Source organism: Corythoichthys intestinalis, chromosome 11, assembly GCF_030265065.1.
Source record: "Corythoichthys intestinalis isolate RoL2023-P3 chromosome 11, ASM3026506v1, whole genome shotgun sequence".
NCBI lineage: Eukaryota > Metazoa > Chordata > Actinopteri > Syngnathiformes > Syngnathidae > Corythoichthys > Corythoichthys intestinalis.
This window is the reverse complement of record NC_080405.1, coordinates 42,953,695-42,969,022: the sequence shown is the minus strand read 5'-3', so window position 1 is coordinate 42,969,022 and position 15,328 is coordinate 42,953,695. Positions and strand designations below refer to the sequence as shown.

The 15,328-nt window shown below is 40.3% G+C and overlaps 1 protein-coding gene across 1 annotated transcript; it reads right to left on the bottom strand.

Annotated features, from left to right (window-relative positions):
- Positions 1 to 4,689: 4,689 nt before the first annotated feature.
- Positions 4,690 to 15,309, bottom strand: znf711 (zinc finger protein 711). Its single transcript, XM_057851193.1, has 8 exons — positions 15,142 to 15,309; positions 12,303 to 12,380; positions 12,113 to 12,220; positions 8,114 to 8,941; positions 7,885 to 8,031; positions 7,608 to 7,799; positions 7,358 to 7,492; positions 4,690 to 7,278 (listed from the first exon to the last, which is right to left on the bottom strand). The coding sequence occupies exons 3-8, from the start codon at positions 12,189 to 12,191 to the stop codon at positions 6,098 to 6,100; spliced, it is 2,562 nt and encodes an 853-aa protein (XP_057707176.1). The 5' UTR covers positions 12,192 to 12,220; positions 12,303 to 12,380; positions 15,142 to 15,309; the 3' UTR covers positions 4,690 to 6,097.
- Positions 15,310 to 15,328: the final 19 nt, after the last annotated feature.

Below are 15,328 nucleotides of genomic sequence, written 5' to 3'. Positions count from 1 at the left end.
AACCTAATACTGAGGATTTGCTGATACAGAGTGCTGATGCGATGTCTCAGATATGTATTAAGGAGAGGAAAAAAAGCACATCTAAATGTCTCCTACTCTCATCCCTCAATTTGAATAAAGCTATTCCAAGACTACAGCCATATAATTTTATATTTAAACAGATGTGAAAGTGGGCCAGAACAGTCCGGAACGGCGTTCCGTTAAGAGATTCGGCGCCGGAACGGTGCTTTGATCCCGAAAATATGACGGCAACGGTCAAAACCCCATGCTAAAGACAACCTGCCTGGCTGCCACACAGGCATCTCCAAGAGGAAAACTAACTAACTACTACTACTACTACTAACGGCAGATTTACAATGGTATGAAAAAGTATCCGAACCTTATGGAATTTCTCACATCTCTGCATAAAATCACCATCAAATGTGAGTTGATCTTTGTCAAAATCACACAGACGAAAAAGCAGTGTCTGCTTAACTAAAATCGCCCAAACATTTATAGGTTTTCATATTTTAATGAGGATAGTGTGCTAACAATGACAGAAGGGGGAAAAAAATAAGTAAGTGGACCATCACATTTATTACTTTGTAGCCCCACCTTTGGCAGCAATAACTTCAACCAGACACCTCCTGTGGCTGCAGATCAGTCTGGCACATCGATCAGGACTAATCTTGGCCCATTCTTCTCTACAAAACTGCTGTAGTTCAGTCAGATTCCTGGGAAGTCTGGCATGAATCGGTGTCTTTAGGTCATGCCACTGCATCTCAATGGGGTTCAACTCTGGACTTTGACTTGGCTACTCCAGAACGTGCATTTTGTTCTTCTGAAACCATTCTGAAGTTGATTTACTTCTGTGTTTTGGATCATTGTCTTGTTGCAGCATCCATCCTCTTTTTAGCTTCAACTGTCTGACAAACGGCCTCAGGTTTTCCTGCAAAACATCCCGTTAAACCTTTGAATTCATTCTTCCATGAATGATTGCAAGTTGTCCAGGCCCTGAGGCAGGAAAACAGCCCCAAATCATGATCCTCCCTCCACCGTGCTTCATGGTGGGGATGAGGTGTTAATGTTGGTGAGCTGTTCCATTTTTCCGCCACACATGACGCTGTGTGTTACTCCCAAACAATTCAACTTTGGCTTCATCAGTCCACAAAATATTTTGCCAAAACTTCTGTGGAGTGTCCAAGTGCCTTTTTGCGAACATTAAACGGGCAACAATGTTTTTTTAGACAGCAGTGGCTTCCTCCCATGAACACCATTCTTGGCCATAGTTTTACATATAGTTGATGTGTGCACAGAGATATTGGACTTTGCCAGTGATTCCTGTAAGTCTTTAGCAGACACTCTAGGGTACTTTTTTCCTCTCTGAATATTCTGCGCTGAACTCTTGGCGTCATCTTTGGTGGACGGCCACTCCGTGGGAGAGAAGCAACAGTGTCAAACTCTCTTCATTTGTAGACAACTTCTCTGATTGTCGACTGATGAACATCCAGACTTTTAGAGATGGTTTTGTATCCTTTCTCAGTTTTATACAAATCAACAATCCTTGATGGCAAGGTCTTCAGACAGCTCTTTTGAACGAGCCATGATGCTCATCAGACAATGCTTCTCATCAAGACAATTCTTACCAGCTGTGTGTTTTATAGTGGGCAGGGCAGCTTTAAACCACTCATCAGTGATTGGGCACACACCTGACTTCAATTGTTTGGTAAAAATTGGTTTCAATTGCTCTTTAAGTCTCCTTAGGCAGAGGGTTCACTTACTTTATTTTCACCTTCTGTCATTGTTTGCATGCTATCCTCATAAAAATATGAAAACCTATAAAGGTTTAGGTGGTTTTAGTTAAAGCAGACATTGTTTTTACATCTGTGTGATTTTGACAAAGATCAGATGACATTTGATGGTGATTTATTGCAAAAATGTGAAAAATTTCAAAAGTTTCAGATACTTTTTCAAATACTTACACTGGACGTACACAAGTGTTAACAACAAGCATCATAAAGCGCTTGTGTAGCGTCATTTGTTTCCAACAATATTTATTATTTATTTATTCCACAGACGGCACGGAGCTCTCCCCATCTGCAGCATTTATCGAAGTCTGATGAAACCAGGTACGCGCAGTCGCGTCGATGTGCGCATGGAATCAGTTGTCCGTTCAACTGGCTGACATACTGACATTTGATCAGCAAATATAGTTAGCTCTGATAGTTTGCAATTCACGTTTTCTGAAACATGCACGTTTTCTGAAACAGCAAAAAAAAAAAAAAAAAAAAGATGAACAAGGTTGTTGAATTAATGCGATAAAAAAGGGCAATGCAACAGAAAACTGATCAGATCTTTAAGAGTAAGGAAAGATTTGAAGAGGGTTATTTATTTTATTTGCTTTGATGGGGAGGCTCAGAACATCTTTCATGTCACTGTGCACTTTGGTCTTATTTTTGTTCATTTTTGTTAAGCTACCTATTTGTTCCTTATAATTTAAAACAGTCAATGTTTGTGTGATGTTCAGATAATATTTCATTTCACTGTGTATAATGTAAATCATTTGTATGTATTTTTTTGAATGTTTACTTATATCTTTATTATTTCCACCCCAAAAATAATGTAAGTAAATGTTTACACTATTAATTTAAATGTACATCCTGTGTTCTTATGTAGTTCAAATAGAGGTTTTGCATTTAGATGTGAGGAAATGAGAGAAGAAGAAAAAATAGGAGAAAGAGGTTGGCGTTTTGATTAACTGTTATTTTGCAAAGCATCGAAAAATACAAATTTGAATGAAAATCAGTTTCTCATGTTTGCCTTGTGATAGTATGTGTAATGCAGTAGCCTAGCATGTGTAAAACCAGTTTTTTTTGTGTGTGTATGTGTTACAGGTATAATTGTGCCGATAGCATTTCACTCGTATTAGGAGGTTGTTTTTTCCTTTTGCAATATCCTTTTAACTCTGGATTATTTGTGACCTGTAGCCTTTAACTCATTCACTGCCATTATTAGAGACATAAAATACATTTCAACAAGGAAGTCTGGCCTTGAGTGATCATGTTGTACTGCCCGTCATTCTTGAGGGGAATTCTAAATCAGGCTTCTTAGGCAATACTTTTCGTCAAGATCGTCATCCACTGAATATGGTACGCCCGCCGGTGTCGTGCCAATGTAGTTACCCCAGTCAAAAATTGTATCCCCTGGGCGGAGCCATATGGAGGTACATTTGTGTCTTTATTACGCTATCAAAAAAAAAAGTTGCTCCAATCAAAATATATATTTTCGATCAAAAAAAGTTGCTTTAATCAGAAAAAAATGTGTTTGAATGCAAAAATAAATTTGAAACAAAAAAAATGCATGTGAAAGCTATTTTTTTTTTGTTTTTTTTTTTTTGATTGAAGTAATGAAGTAAAGTAATAATTTGTGTTTGGGCCACATGTTGGCTAGGACGTTTTTGTCTTTATTATTCAATAAAAAGTAAATTGCTTCAAAAAAATATATACTGTCAAAAACAAAAATCACTTCAATCAAAAAATGAAACATTTCAATCATAGAAAACGTTTTTGAATAGGAAAAAATATTTGAGATTGAAAAATTTGCATTTGAACACTTAATTTTTCATTGAAAAGTTTTCTTTGATTGAAGCAATCCTTTTTGTCTTTGGGCCATATTATGGGTAGGACATTTGTGTCTAAATCATTCAATCCCCCAAAAAAGTTGCTTCAATTAAAAAAAAAAAAAGTCAAAGAAAAAAAATTATTTGAAAAATAAAATTGCCTTCCCCGAAATTTTTTCTTTTGAAAATTATATGCAAAGCAAATGATCGTCTGAGGTGCTAGTCGCATGATGTGTTCGAAAAATAATTTTGACCCATTATAAAAAAAAAAAAAAAAATCATTTCGTTCATTTTTGTTGCAGTTTTATTGCTTTACAACTTATATATATATATAGCAATATATATATAGAATACACTTTTCAGCCACCGGAAGGGGGGCTGCCTGCCCCCCCCCTTAAAATCAGTTTATGGATTTGGCCAGTTTTCCATCACATGACCGAGGTCATCACTACTAAAAACACTTGAAAACTCTCTTCATATACTATTTAACAATGATAACAGAAACTAGATAACCGTAAATAGTGTTGTTGCTCCTTGAGATATTAGTGACCCCATTTAAGTTCTTTTGAGATACCATTTGAGACTCCAAACAAACTTATAATTGAGTTGTGACGGTAGGTACTGAAGTGTTGTCCTTCCTTACAAGACAGCCTCTCACGCTGGACTGAGATGATGCTGTGAGATAAAGGGAGGATTTATGACTGGCATTTTGATCAGTACTACCTTGGCGGTTGCCATTGGTAACCTGGTCAGAATGCAAGAAATGTTCTCAGAAAGCGAACATGCTGGTACATCTCTTTGTATGTGGTGCTGGAGTGAATAAGTAGTTTTTGTGTACTTTGCATTTTAATCGGAAAATCAATACTTTACAAGGTCACGGGTACTTGGTGCCTATTCAGGCAAGCTAATACTAAATATATATTTAACAGTCAAAAAGTAGTTTGTTTGAACATGAAGCTTTACGTGGCTTTCATTTTCAAGACTTTCCCTGCAAAACTTAGGTTTGAACACCATATTGTACTATTTTAGGGCTTTTCTGACAGTTTAGTCACTGTAACTCGACCCGACCGATCAGAGAAAAACACAAGGCATAAAAAGATATTTGTTTATTTTGGTTTCTTCCCCACCAGTAGTTTATCCACAATCAGACTGAAAGGAAATATAGACTAAGGTACATGAAATGCAGGGATTTTAATATATACCACAATTTCATGGAGACAGCATATGTGCATACTTATAACTAATGCCATTATGATGACCACCGACGAGAATATAATCCCAAATGTGGGATTGGGCTAGATTTACGTATAGGACTGAAGGATGAAGGTGTGGGAAATTTGTTAGTGAGCACAAACCAAACACAAAACCCAAACACTTCGCCATGGGACAAAAAAATAAATCGCTTTACCCATCACTTGCCACAACAACTGTATTGTGCCCACTTGCAATAGAGAACATTTACCCATTTACAAGGCTGTGTAATCATTTACTCAGATTCATATGTATATTTAACCATATACATAAAAAAAAAACCAACACATGTAATTAAAATACAAAAAAAAAGTTATTAAAGTGCCTTCTACTGACCAAAACACAATCTCTGAGAGAATGGTATTGGTGCAGTATGTTTGAGTTAAAAAATTACTTCTTTTTAAACTGAACTTGTTCATCAGTGCTTAAGGGTAAAAAAAAACGGCAGATGTAAGGCATGAATGCAACCGTAGTTAGTTAAGCACATCTGCGTCACAGGTAACCTACTTTTTTGTCGCTAGCGTTGTTAGCGAACACAAAGCCAACTCGAGTCAAATTCATAAAAGCCTGTCATTATGTAGCACCACCTTGATTATATTTGTATTAGACCCAACAGATGTTTCAAGTCCCTAAACCCTGATTTAACTTTTAATACATTTTTCATAGATTGTGGTCGTGTCACGTTAGAGAGAAATGCAAAAACATGGAAGTAAAACTGAGCTAAGGTGCGACATGTAGGTGAGTCACTAAAACGCCTTCATGGAGATTGATAATGGAGCAACATGTGGCAGTGATAAATTAAATTGGGCTTAAAAACTGGGCAAAAAAATGATACTAGTTGGTAGTATGGAAGAAAATTGACATGATGATCATGAACCTATGTTTATCATTTCTCATGAAAGTTATTCTCCTGCAGCATTTCAGCTGAGTGGGTATAAAAATATAGACATTTGAAACCCTGAATAAATGTTCTTATGTGATTCTCTGCAACAAAAAAAAACAACACAATTTACACTTGTCCCACTCAGTGCGCCCCCCCCCCCCCAAAAAAAAGAATTAATTCCCATCTAAAATGTGTTCTGGCAATAGGACGAGTTTTACACTCATTACAACACAGAACGGCAAATATAATGTTGTTGCCTTCAACAGCCTACACCATTCATTTTTTAATACACTAAAATTACGTCCGAGTGTGTGACACAGATTTACTGGGGGCCAAAGGGGGAGTGACTTTGAAGTGTGATGACGTTACATTAACATGTCTTTGTGGTGTCTTGCTATGTGCTGACTCTTTTCCGAAGGCCTTCTGAAGCCCTTGGTGCAGTAGTCGCAGCGGTGGGGGTAGTCCTTGGTGTGAATGGAAATGACGTGGCGCTTGAAGCCGGAAGCGTCCGTACTGTTATACTCGCAATACTGGCACTGATAAACCTTGCGCCCGCTGTGCGTCTTCATGTGCTTCTTGAGCTCCGCCGGTTGTCGGAAGCCTCGCCGGCAGCGCTTGCACTTAAACGGTAGTTCCTTGGTGTGCAGGGACAGAATGTGGCGACTCAGGGTGAACGTGTCGGGAGCGTTGAAGTTACAGTGCCGGCACTGGTGCACCTTGCTACCCTTGTGCGTCTCGGCGTGCTTCTTTAACTCCGAGGGCCGGTGAAAGCCTTTCTCGCACACGTCGCACTGGTGGGGAAAGTCCTTGGTGTGCACAGAGATGATGTGCCGCTTCAGGTCACTGGAGTTGGTGCTCTTGTGCTCGCAATGCGGACACTGGTGCGTCTTGTGGCCTTGAACCATCTCTATGTGACGCTGGAGTTCCCGCGCATCGGCGTACGCTTGCGGGCAGTGACTGCACTTGAAAGGCAGGTCTGCGCCGTGCTTGCTTTTGATGTGAGTCTTTAAGTTGGATTGATCCGCGCAGCGGAACTCGCAGTGGGGACAGTGATAGGGCTTCTCACCCGTGTGGGTCCGCATGTGCTTCTTCAGCTCGGACGGGTGGCGAAAGCCTTTGGCGCACTCCACGCAGACGTGCGCAAAGTTCTTACTGTGCACGGCCAGCAGGTGACGATTGAGCAGGCCCTGCTCCGCCGTCTCGTAGTCGCAATACTTGCAGTGATGCAGCTTGGTCTCGCGGTCCTTGACGATGAGTTTGTCGGAGCCCAGCGGACTGGATTCGTGATAGCGCCGCGCGTACTCCGTGTATTCCGGGGAGCGCTCGCTGTTGTGGCTCAGCAGCTTGTGACTCTCCAAATGGTTGTGGTAACTAATTTTCTTGTTGGTGGTGAAGTCGCAGTCTGTACACTGGTACTTTTTCTTTAAGAGGTGGTCCGGGTGGTTTTTCATGTGGCATTTGAGGAAGCCTCGTGAGCGGAACTTCTTTCCGCATATGTGGCACGGGTAGACCGTCAAAGGCAGGCCGTCAGGCCCGATGATGACAGCTGAAAGAGGAAGTCGAGTAGATCCACAATTTTTGAGACTGTCGCCCGAGCATTATATAAAGAGCATTAGTAATCTTACCGGTTTGACACTGCCGAATGTCTCCTTTCTTCTTTTTCTTGGCTTTGGGTTTGAGGACACGGTTCATGGCCAAACCTTCTCGGATTTGTAGAAACTGTGTCGACGCGCCGTTCTTCACCTGCTCTATTGTATTGCCTGCACAAAACCAGCGGCGACCTTAATGAACTCTACTGTACTTGATGTTTCTAGCCTTTGGACGAATTAAAAGTAAATGCGCAAAAGCTTTTGTGACAGTAACTCAAAAACATACTGATGTCGTCATCGTCATCATCGTCATCACTCTCGTCGTCGTCGTCGTCCTCCTCTTCCTCTATTTTGGGCTGCTTCTTGACTGCCATGTAGACCATCTTGTCGCGCCCGACTCCGAGTCTTCCCGATGATGCCGCCTCAAGATCAGGGTGGCCATTTTGATAATCATCCTCAGTGATCACCTCAGTTCCACCTGAAGGAAAAAATGGAGGTGTGGTGGTTAATTTTAAACACGCGCATAAAAAAAAGAGCATGTGACAGTCGATTTAGCAACTTACCCAAATCATCATCTGCCTCAGCTTTGAAAATGTAGACTTTGATGACTTCTGCGCCATCTTCCTCCTTGCCCTCCTTGTCTTCCATCACCTCAGTGCTAATCTCTAGGGGGGTGTCTCCTATGTCCAACTTCTCGCCCACCTCGTCCACTAAACAGCGAAAAGATATATGACCTCAAACACCTGATGGACACAATTAGACAACACTGTTGTAGACCGAAAACTATCTTACATGAAATCATGAGGTAATCTTCAGAACTACTTCTCCCGTCATCATCCTCATCCATCTGCAAAGAAACGGCCTCAGATGGAAGTTGCTGATGGATGATAGTCTCCGCGTTGGCCTCCGTTACCATCAAGCCCTCTGCCACAAGCTGGTGGTCTAAAGTGTTATCCTGGTGGTCCGACAAAAGCTCTGCAACAAACACCTGGTCTGACATGTCATCGTGGTGATTGGCATCCTGGATAAGGTCCGAGGTTAACACGTGGTGGTGTTCCAAAGCTTCCTCTATTGCAACTTCTGTTCCTAGGATATTTTCCGGCATGATCACACTGTGCTCTGAGTGCACCATGTCCTCGCTGCCTATTTCGTGGCCGTCTACATCCTGAGCCTGCAGGCTTTCTACGTCCACCTCCAGACCTTCCACGACTTCTGCTTCCAAGCCCTCAACTTCCACTTCCTCCTCGAGGCCCTCAACGACATGAGCTTCTAAGTCCTCTACATCCACTTCGGTTTCTAGTCCCTCCACCACATGTGCCTCCAGTCCTTCCACCTCGACATCTCCTTCTAGGCCTTCCACTACCTGAGCCTCCAGCTCTACCACATGTGTCTGAAGCCCATCGACCACCTCTGCCTCCAGTCCTTCCACATCCGCGTGTAAACTTCCCACAACTTCGGTTTCCAGACCTTCGACGACCTGAGTTTCGAGGCCCTCCACCTCCAGCCCGTGCTCCAAGAGGATCCCCTCGTCCGTCATCACGTCGGAAAGAAGCATTCCTTCTGGCACGGACACCACAATGTGATCCCCGTCAATGTGTGCCAAGCCACCCATCCCTGCAACTGTTCAAATAAAAGCCATTACTTGTGGGACAGGTCAGAATTGGGACAAAGCATATTAAGTGGCTCCTCAGCTCTTGAATGTTTCAAAACTCATATTATTTGTCAAATACATATGTTTATACTAGAGTGCCACGCCCAATTTCGTTATTCACAATGTTCTGTTGTTGACAATGACAATAAAGAGCTATTCTATTCTAAATGGGAGCGTGGCCAATACTTCACAAAGAGTAACATTAGAGGTGCAAATATTCATTGACAACTAATCGATTGGCAAATTAATCGACAATTATTTTGATAAACAATTAATCGTTTAGGACCTTCACTTTAAATATGTCTAAATTCTTGAAATTATAACATACATATAACTTCTCAATTGTAAATATCAGATTTCTTCACCGTATTTTTGTTCAATCAAAGTAGGACAAAAATAAAAATCTGCTTTTACTTTGGGAAAACAACAATTCACAGTTTTGCCAATTTTTGGACATCTGAATGTCTAAACTGTTTCTTAATTAGGCTGCAACAACTAATCGATTAACAAATTAGATGCCAACAAATTTGATAATCGATACAGTTGTAAACTGCAGTTAAGTCAGGTAGCTGTAATAAAATATTTGTCTTCATTGTTACTTACAACATGCCTAAAACACCTTCATGGTAAATTGTGAAGGTAATTGAAAAAAGTGACATTTATCAGATTGATTAATAGTGTAATTAATTGTCTGATAAATTGTTTTATGTTACAGTAACATCAAAATTAGGATTAATTCCAGTCCTTCATAAACCTGGCAGGTTGAAAGGCTAACGTAGTGCTACAAAGAAACTATACATATTTTAACTCAAAATTTAGGGGGAAAAAAAATTAAAAATAAATCCTTCACGTTTATGCCTCTGGACAATTTAGACTGTACTTGACATCCATTATTTTGGTTTTATTTTATGAAAAGGAAGTAGGATTAGCTTGACAAAACCTGGAAGCAAAATTAAACATAACACAGGAAAGCTGGAGCAGAGATTTGAGCCTCCAGGAATACCGTATGAGATTAGTAATGATAGTCATTAACTCATTCACTCCCAGCCATTTTCACCAGAGCAAGGCCCTTCTCTCCCGGCCGTTTTTCTGGATTTTGACTGATTTTGCAAGGCCCACAGAAAATTCTGTTCTATTGCTATATAAAAATGGAACCCACCAAAATAAATATTCGACTCTCTTCTTTCAGAAGAAAAAAAAGTAAGTTCATATCTTTTTCCATTCTTTAGAAATCAACATTACAAAATAGCTTAGTTTGAGCAATTTTCCAAATTTCTGATGAAAAAACGGACAAAATGAGCTATTTGTAAACGTATACATTTGAAACATAACTGACTTTAACACAGCTATTTTTTGCATTAGATACATCCCAAACATCTGAATAATGTTTTCCTTTTACAAAATATCATAATGAACAAGACAAATAGAGCTTTTGATAGCAAAGTAACAATTTGTTTACACATGACTACTGAGAGATGACGCCTGTTGTCGCCGAGATGACTCCGTTGTCGCCGCGTCTGCCGTGTAAACTTGTCTGTCTGTTGTCTGTCTCACAAAGATGGATTATTTTTGAATCTCTGCGGGGTCTGCTTGGCGAGCCCGCTGCACGATGGTCTCAGTCATTTTGCTCCGTCGTCCAGCGCCTGGCATTCCAGGCGTCCTCTCGGTTGTTTTGTTCGTTCGTCCGCCGCCTGGCATACTGCCGTCAGCGCTCCGACCGTGCCGCCCAGCCTTTCACTGCTGTTGAATCCTCCAGTGGCCAGTCTTATTGCTTTAAAATGGGTTTGGAGCCTTGTTTTTTGTTTCTCAGATAGATCGCAAGCTATAGATTCTTCTTGTAAAAAAAAAAAAAAAAAAAAAACGCAAAAGACGTATAAATACGTTTTTGGGACAATGAAGCATGTAAAAATAGAACGTATTTATACGTTTCTGGGAGCAAATGAGTTAATGCACTATTTTTTTTTTATATCTTAAATGATAAGTTTAAAGGGATAGACAACACCCTTATGTGCATCCCAATGGTAAAAAAAGAATTCTGTTAAAAAAAAAAAAAAAAAATGTATATAAGTGGAGAGAAATGTAAAAGAAAGCCTAAATTTCAAGGAAGTGGCTGTTTTGACATGGAAGCAGGTATTTTATCAATGGTGGTACTATTTTAGCCAGTCAAATGCAGGTATCCTAGATTGTCTTCCCTTCTTTATGATGTCATTTATCCTTATTATTGCACACACATGTGCTTGAGTCTATCAATGTGTATGTCCGTGGGTATATAATTGATGTCAGAAAACAGCTGCGCTGAAAAGCAGTGTCATTTTTTTTGTCTTCAACAAATTCAAAATTTGCATACTTAAATACTTTGGGCAATCACATTTCACACGGTCATTTGTACTAAGTGTTTGTAAATACTTTGGGCAATCACATTTCACACGGTCATTTGTACTAAGTGTTGCCTGTCTCTTTAAAATGCTTTTTCACAATTGATAAAAGGTTTAAAATTTTTATTTTGCAATGATTTTTTTTGGTAATAAATTCAATCTGTGATGAACGGCTTTGCAAAAGGACATCTGTGGTTCACTGTTCAGCTGTTCTTGCCATTTTACTTTGTATTTTTGAACCTAGAGTTGCCTTTGCTTTCTGGACATGAATGCACAATTTGCAGCGGATTGTTTCTATTCCTCCTTTTTTGAAAGTCGAGATGAGGTGATAATGCTACAACTGCTACCGGAAGGTTAGTTGACATTCCCGGTTACTCAACACTCTCCTGAGCTGAGAGGAGGAGGAGGGGATGGGGGCGAGGCATGAGGACGAAGCGTCGATCAAGGACGAAAGGATATCAACCTGTCCTCCTGTCCGCTATCATGGGGAAGGCTAGCTTCATTCCTATTGCGACAGCCCCTACTATCCCTATTATGATGGATAAGCTAAAAACGTGTCTCCGCCTTGAGAGGAACTTCGGTACATGAGCCAGAAGTTGGCCATTTAAAGATAGATTGCATGACTTCTCATCCCTAAACACTGTGTAGTGGTTCATGTGTTGTTAATGTGTTTGAGCACATTTACTGTGGCTTCCTATAATGTAATTTCTTTATTGAGAGAACTAAAAGTTATTTAGTCTAGTTTAAAAGCATGGTAACACCCACCAAAATCTTGCATGATCATAGCGTGGGGCATCTTCAGCTCCTGTGTGTGTAACTCCAACACACCACCTCCTTGGTCCATGTTTAACCCAAAGAAAATAGCCCTGAAAACTATCACATATAAATCATGAGCAGTGAAAGTGTGAGGATAAAATTCGTCAGGTATCATGCATCCAAAAATATTAACCAATACCTTCACATTTGATGTGGAGAACCTTAAAATAAAAACGGCATATTGAATGTGCTTCTTCCCATCAATGGGAGGATCCCTCTGGTAAAACAAAGTAAGACATTAGTAGCCATATAAGATCCATGTTAATGGTTACAGATTCCCCAAAAGTCAGTGATCAAAAATCTTCGGGCGAAATGTAACTACAATGTGGTTTCTGTACGAAACGCTGTTTTCAATTAAATAACATTACCGAAACCTGAAGTGGGTCGGAGCAAGCAAATAGCTCTGTAGCGTGCACTTCTCTTGCTACTAGAGGCAACATGTCCGGTGGATGTGAATGTGTTCGCTCGGCGCAGCTATTCACACTTACAGTGTAACAGCACATATTACACGCTCTCGCAAAAGTGTCTTGGTTGCATATAGTATTGCGGAGATGATGAGCTCCCTGTGACATTCAGAACCTACCAGTAGATCTCTCTTCTTGTCCCCATTGCTGCAGCTTAATTAAGAGATAAGCACGATTGGTGTATCTTTAATCAAGACATTCACTCATCATCTTCTAAGCAAATAAGTTGAGCGTGAAAAGAAAACTATTGGAGTCATTTAGGACTTCATTTACTCTTTACTTGACCTGTGTTATGAAGCGGATTACTTGGATATGAGAATACAGAAGCAGCCTAGCCAGCAATAGACTGTATTGCAGTCCATGTACTTGATAAGCGGTGGAACAGACGTCAGTGTGTTAAAGCAGAGAGAAGCTACTTTTCTTAAACAAAAAAAAAAAAAAAAAGAGAATAAACTCGAGAAGTATAATTGGCTTTTCTGCAGTTCATATATAGTATGTCAATTGTTATTTAACGTACAGTGTCAAGTAGGGGTGGGAACCTCTTGATACCTCTTGATACAATACAAAGCTCTCGATAACGATGATCTCACGATACAGCGATAAGACAACTATCAATACAATGGTCAGGAAATCATTCTAGGATATTCTAAAAAACAACTATTAAACAGAAAAACACGCTATTTTCATCCTTCTACTGTGAATTGGAATGAGCTTATCACTAGTACACATCTAATCTGTTTGAGCTCGGAGGGTGGCAGGCAGTGAATGAACATTTGTTCATTCGCTGCCATCCCTCCCACTTCAAACAAATAGTACAGGTCCAATCTGTTTGAGGTGGGAGGGTGGCAGCGGATGAACATTTGTTCATTCGCTGCCATCCCTCCCACTTCAAACGAATTGGATGTATATGGCTGTCAGTGGCAAACAATGAGTTTAATTTGGTCGAATTCAGGCCATTTGCTGTTGATTTTTAGTCACGTCCTGTGGATTTTGGGGCATTTATGGGTCACTTACAGTTTACAGAACAGGAAGTGACCCAAGAATCTCCCCAAATGAATAGGCAATGACTCAAACTCAACAGAAGTGACCTGTAAATGCCCTAAAATGAACAAAAAGTCACCTGTAAGCGCCCCAACAATATATCGATTCTTGGCAGGAGCATATTGATAACTTCTTTGGGGTTCAAAGTATCGTGATATATCACCATTTTGATATTTGTCATATTTGTCACACCCCTAGTGTCAAGTTAAACAGTTAATCTTATGTTTAATCTTCGTTTAATATGCCTAGTTGAAATGTTCATACCAAATAAATATCAGATCAAATTATTAGCATTAAGAAATCATGTATTTAAAAAAAAAAAAAAAAGAATAAAATCATACTTGGGTTGTTTTTTTTAATATAAAACATTTCATTAATAATTGATTTTGGTTTTATGCCTTGTTTTGTTCATTTTTCCCCCAACCCTCCCAAATCTTGAATAATTTAGTTTGAGTTGTGCAAATAGTAGTGCTATTTCCATAATTTATTTCCAAAAAGGAAAATGCATATATATATATATATATATATATATATATATATATATATATATATTAATATTGTTGATAAAAAAAATCAGGAGAATTCCATTACACTAGCTTTTCAGATCCAATACCAATTAAAGACCATGTTTGCTATTGTTGATGAATGTTTATGAAGTACACTGATGTCTCGCACTAGGGAAGTGGGTTGGCATGTTGTTGACCACTGGCTCCGTCCTCTGCCAACCACAAGTACTACAGGCGACTTTAACCTGGGTTCATTTAAGCATACACCTGGAGCCAGTTGAGCCTGATGGCGAGGTCGCTGTTGGGAAAGCGATCTGCCCTGCTAAGTGGGCAGGACAAGCCCGCCAGTATTGCCACTGTGGGAGTCCTGCATGTTATCAGTGGGAGGAAATGCACTGTCGTCACATCACTACTTAATTCGAAATGTTCGCTTAATCCTAATTCAAATGTGTTTAGTGTGCATATTTCCAGTCTATATTCAAATAAGTGTGTCCGTACTTCTATAATGGTCTGTATACATTCCATGTGATTAGTCACACTGAATTTACTGCAGACGTTCTGGGTTGTTTTCATTAAGGATGGCTACCGCTTTCCACCCACTGGAGCTAACTAGCCAGCAGGCTATAACAGATCCGCCCAGCGCCATTTTGTTTTAGCATTACGGCTAACCGTATGCGCTGGTTAATCGCTTTAAAAGCACAAAAGCGACTTCTGTCGCTCACTGCGGCACGTGAATAGCACCTTCGCCGGTGAAAGCGACGAACTACCATGCCACAATTTAGTATTTGATGTAAACTTAACTGGACGCCGTCCGTCTGGCTAGCTAGCCTGCTAAGCTAAGCGGAGCCGCCTGTGCCGCATTACGTCCATGTTGTTTTTCGAAAAGGCTCAAAGAGGCCCGCTACGGCCGACTGGGCCCTTGCGAATTAAACCACATTCCATTCGGACTGGCCAAACGCAAATTTACCTGATAACGTCGTCTTCGGACTCTTTTGGCGTTTCTCCCCCTCCTCCGTTTAGTCTATTATTGTTTTTGGTTTATTTTTGACGGTAAGCTAAGTGCGGCCTGCAGTTTTGGATCCCCGGGCACTCTTTGCTAGGCCGCGGCCAATCAGCTTGCTTCCTGACAAGCAGAGGGAGGGCGGGGGGCAGAC

Coding starts and splice junctions, on each gene's coding strand:
- znf711 (XM_057851193.1), bottom strand. CDS start 12,191: ATGGACCAAGGAGGTGGTGTGTTGGAGTTACACACACAGGAGCTGAAG. Junction 7,800..7,884: donor TGAGGCAGATGATGATTTGG/GTAAGTTGCTAA, acceptor TTTTTCCTTCAG/GTGGAACTGAGGTGATCACT. Junction 7,279..7,357: donor CATTCGGCAGTGTCAAACCG/GTAAGATTACTA, acceptor TTCCTCTTTCAG/CTGTCATCATCGGGCCTGAC.